Here is a 5549-nt window from a genome sequence, read left to right on the forward strand (position 1 = left end):
GAGTATATCGGTTATAAAAAGTCGAAATCATAAAGCTAGACCCTAAATCTAGTGGTTGTTTAACCAAGAAAGCGATTGGTAGAGCGCAGCTGGCGGGGAAGCTTCCCCCACTCCTGCCGGCGCGCGCGTTTCAAACAGTGAGCAGCCGCCGCTGTCTGCCACTCAGCCAAAACTGTTCATTTTTCGGACGGTTGGCGTAGGGGCGTATTGATTCTGGTGTTCGGGGCCGATGTGTGACACCCTTAGCGAGGGTTCTCCGTCCAGAAAACATCCAAAATGATCGGTCGATTTTACCAAGGGCCTAACTCCTTCGGCCAACTTGTACTCGCTGGCTAGCCCGAACGGCACATCGCTCTGCGGTCGGACACGTCGCGTTCGATAGAGGACACCCTAGGGTACGTGTGATGTGAATATGAGTCGCCTGCGCCGCGCGACGCCGCTGCAGCATCCATCCGCGCGCTGCTCCTGGACTCGGGGCCCGCGCGGGCCCAAATCTTTAACGCCGTTGCGCGGTGGGTTCCCGATGTCGCAGAGCGTTCAGACAGTGACCAACGTTCCCAGCATCAAATTCGCTATCAGAAAAGTCACCGACCGCAGAAATCCGAGAGGTGGAAGCTGAAAATGAAACAGGCTATCCTCGGTGCGCCGCTGGTCTTGGTCTTCCCCCGCCGCCGCGCTGGCGCCCGCTCCGCCTGGTGCCGGTGCCCCCGGAGCGCCGCACGCTCGACGCCGTTTGATCTCGGCGTGACAGTGACCCGAGCGCTGGTGCTGGGCCAGCAGCAGCGGGCTCACGTAGCACACCCCGCACTGCCGCTCGCAGGGGAAAGTCCCGGCTAGGGGCGAGGAAGAGAGGAGTGTTAACAGTTTGCGATTACAAGTGTGCGGCGGGTAACAACCAGGCGGAACTCACTGAAGGCGCGGGCGTCCTTGGCGGGCTCCCTGTAGGTCGCGGGGTCGATGCCCAGGTCTCGGCCGTAAGAATCTCCGTACCACACGAGGAGCTCGGTGTTGGGGAGGATGACGCACACCGTGCGGTAGTAGAGCTCGCCCTCGTGCTGGTAGGGGTGCAAGTTCTCCTCCCCCGAGTTCCGCGCGCAGTTGACGTAGCGCATCCAGTTGGAGCGCGCCTCGTCGAGGGCGTCCACGCAGTGCACCGTCTTGCCCTCGCGACGGGACGGATCTGGCAAAGGGATCATACATTTAAATTAGTAAAATGCGAGGGGTCCCCCACTTCCAAAATTGGTGTACAACGAGTTGGCGAGTTGACGAGTTGCCGCGAGTTAGGCACGAGTTGGAATCAATTTTTGTGCTATTTTTCGCAAATTTAACGCTAGTTTTTGCAAATTTTCGTGAGTTTGCGCGAGTTTCCGCGATTTTTCGCGAGTTTTGGCGAGTTTGACGCGAGTTTGACGCGAGTTCGACGCGAGTTGGGCGCGGGCAAGTGTACAACGAGTTGGCTAGTGGGGGCCCCCTCGGTAAAATGGAAAGTGCCTGGTTGGCCGTGATGGTCACAGAGAGCGCAATCCTCACCCCCCAGCCGTAGCCCGTCTCCTTCTTCTTCTCGATCTCCCCGACGTAGGGGCCGAATCGCACTCGGCGGGGGATGGCCTCCTTGGCCCAGACGCCCAGGCCGGCGCCGGGGATCTTGCTGTCCAGCACGGCCAGGCAACTGGGCACGGTGTGCAGCGCTCGGTCGGAGCGGGCCTCGGATACCTGGAGCAAAAGCGACGAGGCGGTATAGAGAGAGGCAGTGAGGGGATGAAGCTTCGAGGCCACGAGTCACCCTGTGTGCCTCCAAAAACATTATGTGTCGCGTAGCACACCTCTTTGTCTGGGATGATATGGAGAGGCCCGTGCTCGGGACAATCCCCCTCCCACTCCTTGCCGCAGTCGTCGCAAACTGTGAGCGAGAAACAATACGAGTGTGAGTGTGACAATAACTGTTGCGCACGATGCGCCGAAGGTACCCGATGAACACGACACTCACACAAGAAGTCGTCGTCGTCAAGCGCGGGGCACTCCGTGTACAGCTTCCCCCGGCTGCCGGCCCTCTTCGGGTAGCGGGGGGCTCCCTGGGCCTCGTCGGAGGTGGAGGTGGAGGGTCCTGGGACCGGTCCTGGATCTGAGAACAAGAGAGAAGCACAAAAGGTAACCTCTGCAGCCACTTCGTAGAGTGCCGTTGGCGCCAAGTCTGGAGCCTACTCCGAGCCTTGCTTTACCTTGTTCAGGATCAGCCGTCGGCGGCTCGCTCGTCATCGTTGATGCTGCCTGAGCCAGATGTCCCTGTGCCAGAGAAGTCTTCTGCGAGGCGACGTTCTCCTTTCCACGCGCGCTTTTCTTCGGCGCTGACCTGAACAAAAAAAATAAAAATAATTAGAGGCGATTTCTGAGGTTTGCGTTCGAACAGTATCAAGTCCTACTCACTTCGCGACTTTTGGAGCCACGAACTTTTTGGCGCGAGAAGGGCGAGCACAGTTTACTGCCTGAAAAGAAAACAGACGATACATTCTGATTATGGCACCCTGACTGCCGTGTCGGCGTCTGCTAGAATAGCAATAGCAATAGCTTAATAACTATTAGAAGACACGCACGGGTACCTGATTTTCTTTCTCGGGCGACCAATCCAAATCTTTCTCATCAAAGTCCTCCACCTCGGCACACTTAACCCTCTTCGCAGCTGGCTTCTTGGGCTTCTTCAATAGTGTATTTCGACTAACAGAGGAAGAAGAACAGCGTGTAGAACATATAGGTTTCTGATTGGCCGAGCGCTTACCCCCACTACCGGCGTGACGTAGAGGCGGGAAGCTCTCGGCTAATCGGTAACGTTTATGTTCTACCCGCTGTTCTTCTTCCTCCGTTAGTCGAAATACACTATTTCGGCCCGTTCTTCATGAAGTGGGGAGGTTTTGGGGAGAAGCCTGAAAACGAAGCGTAACATGCTGCTTGAAAACCCAGCAAGATTATAATAAAGGGAAATGTATAATTAACTTCCTGCTCAATCCAATAACTTGGCAAAAGCTTTGGACTGCTTCGTCATGTTCTGTAAGATAACCAAAAAATAACACTCACCTGCCTGTTGCATAGCGTGAAAATTTCTCTTAGCACTTCTGTAGCTGCTTTTCTCATAATTAGTAAAGGTCTTTCGGTGCATTGCATTGGCTCGAGGCCTCTTCACTCCTTTTCACTCTGATGACGTATCATCTTGCTGCAAAACAATAGATAGAAACCATAAATATGTTGCAGATAAGAGTAATTGATATTGATATATAATTTGTGCCTGTAAAGTATTCAGAGTTGACTCAGGTATGACTCAATTTTATTTCCTTTGAAAAGAAACAAAACAAACAAACAAATGCTGACCTGTAGCCTTTTCCAATGTTTCATCTGCATGCCACATGATTCTCCATAAATTTTGAATTGATTGCCTGAAGACTAAAAGAAGGAATTCAGATACACAAAAAGCATAATTATAGTATCATATGAAAAGAAGATAGAATTTTGGGGTGTAGTCTGATACATGTTACCTGATGAGTTCTTTGTAAAGAGGATAACAACGATGGCACATTGTATTTAAGACTGCATGTCTCAGACCAAAGCACGAGTCATGGACACGATTCATTTCCCTTCCACACACAGCAGCCAGAATCTGAGTCAGCATCTGAAAGAAAGAAGACAGTATTAAGTTCTACTCTTGGGTGGCTTTAGAGGACACCGTTTTAGTGAAAAAATGGATCAAAGGCAAAGAGTGCATCAGTCACACACATCAATTCTTGAAGACCAGTTTCTGTGGAAACTGGGTTGTGCACAGGAGCACAGGGGAATCTCTAGTGATTTCATTCTCTAAGACTATTCGAGGGCAAAGTACAAATTTATTACAAATGTAATATTGGCTTCTAAGGTAATATGGCAATTTGAATACGTATATGAAGAAAGTACAAAATAAAATCAATTATGTAAGATTTAAATATTTCTTGACATCACCTGTGCAACATGAGAAAAAAAAAAGTGGTTAATCTGGCCTACAAGGTGGTTTGAGATGAAACATTGGAACGAATTACTTTCATTGAACACTACTAGAAGACTCTATTAACAGGACATACTAGTGGGACTGTCCCTTTCATTCAGTTTATATCTACAACAGTTGGCGCATTACTCAAGAAACTCTTTCAATCACATATTAACTTTGTAGCTACATACTTGATTTTAAAAAGCAAGATCTTGCCCTGCTGGAAGGCAAGGTGGTAGCCCACAGTAATGGAACACATTACTCTTGAACTGAATTCGCAACCCTCTCAAGGGCTGACTTCTGAATACACGCACAAATGAATTGAAAGACCAGAGGAAAGCAGGCTGAGCTGGTGCATAAAGTCCCCCGATGAACTAGAAGCAAAGGAGAAAACAAGCCAAGTTATAAAACGAAACACTGGAAACAAGTTTGTCTGCAAACTGGACATGATGACATACAACAATAATTTGTGGGCCCTCCTGATATCTTCTGAAGGCTTCTTTTCGGTTAGTTTTCAGCTCAAATGATGTGTGCCTGACACCCTTTACTTTCCAGCTCTTCAGAAATACCTGCAACAACAATAAAAGCATTAGAAGAAATCATGTTGGACTACAGACAAAATGTCAAGAAGTGCTTTCTGAATGGGTTGGTTTCTCTGTTAGATATTGAAATTTGTGAGTTCCTTGAATACAAATTTAAGAAAGCGAAAAATGGGCCTCTACTAGAGGCAGAATGAAAGGTCAGAGGGAGGACAAATATTCACACAGTGGTCTCTACTTGGGAGTTAATTCAGTAATCCAGGATGAGCTACCAGCCCACTTTCCTGAACAAAAATCTCACTCACTCACCAGTCAGTCGTGCTTCTAAAGGATTGAACTTGCCCATTACACTGCTTGTAAGTTCAGCTCAGAAACACAAGAGAGCAGAAAGTTTAACGCTGCAATGAAGGGGCAGTCAGGCATAACTAAATATTTAAAAGGACTTTCATTCTACACAAGCCAGTTACATCTTCTTTTAAAGTGGTCAGAGAAAGATATTCTTCAACTGAGATTAGAGCTATGCAACTTACAGTGATCTACTTTAAAAATACTTGCTTGCCAGAAACCTTACATTTTTCTAGATGGAGGGATTGTAATCTTTCTGTGCAACAGTATTGACAAACAGGATTGGGAAAGCACCACTACACCAAGTCGACTCAACGGTTGATAAGATGGTCAGCTCACAAATGTTGGATTGTCAATAAATAATCTGGTAGTTTTGCCACAATCAGACTCAGCGATTCAGTTCCTTTGCACTTTTTTCCCGTGATGTGAAGCTATGTGCATCTTCTCATTTGCCGTCAAAGTCAGCTTTCCAAGTCATAATGAGAATACAATTTGTGATCAACCATACCTGGAAGCTGTAAGATAAGAAGGTATTGATTATTTTTGCAGCTCCATCATATTTTAAAGCGGATCATAGAACACTGTCCTCATACCTACACGTATCCCTATTCAGGAGAACGCTGCTCTGCAATGAGGGTGCTAAAGTTCCACAGCTCAGC

General features: G+C 48.3%; 1 protein-coding gene across 1 annotated transcript in view; it reads right to left on the reverse strand.

The window, feature by feature from the left end:
• The window catches only part of LOC113201838 (histone-lysine N-methyltransferase PRDM7), a 5660-nt gene extending 2773 nt beyond the window's left edge, over nucleotides 1-2887 (reverse strand). The window contains exons 1-8 of the mRNA XM_026415776.2: nucleotides 2598-2887; nucleotides 2425-2483; nucleotides 2220-2350; nucleotides 1988-2122; nucleotides 1824-1900; nucleotides 1531-1713; nucleotides 911-1180; nucleotides 593-833 (exon numbers count right to left, since the gene is read on the reverse strand). Coding sequence (XP_026271561.1) covers nucleotides 789-833; nucleotides 911-1180; nucleotides 1531-1713; nucleotides 1824-1900; nucleotides 1988-2122; nucleotides 2220-2256 — 747 coding nt within the window. The 5' untranslated portion in view covers nucleotides 2257-2350; nucleotides 2425-2483; nucleotides 2598-2887 and the 3' untranslated portion in view covers nucleotides 593-788. The remainder of the gene's footprint in view (nucleotides 1-592; nucleotides 834-910; nucleotides 1181-1530; nucleotides 1714-1823; nucleotides 1901-1987; nucleotides 2123-2219; nucleotides 2351-2424; nucleotides 2484-2597) is intronic.
• Nucleotides 2888-5549: the final 2662 nt, after the last annotated feature.

The sequence above is a fragment of the Frankliniella occidentalis genome, unplaced genomic scaffold (genome assembly GCF_000697945.3).
Source record: "Frankliniella occidentalis isolate FOCC.00 unplaced genomic scaffold, Focc_3.1 Scaffold151, whole genome shotgun sequence".
Classification (NCBI taxonomy): Eukaryota; Metazoa; Arthropoda; class Insecta; order Thysanoptera; family Thripidae; genus Frankliniella; species Frankliniella occidentalis.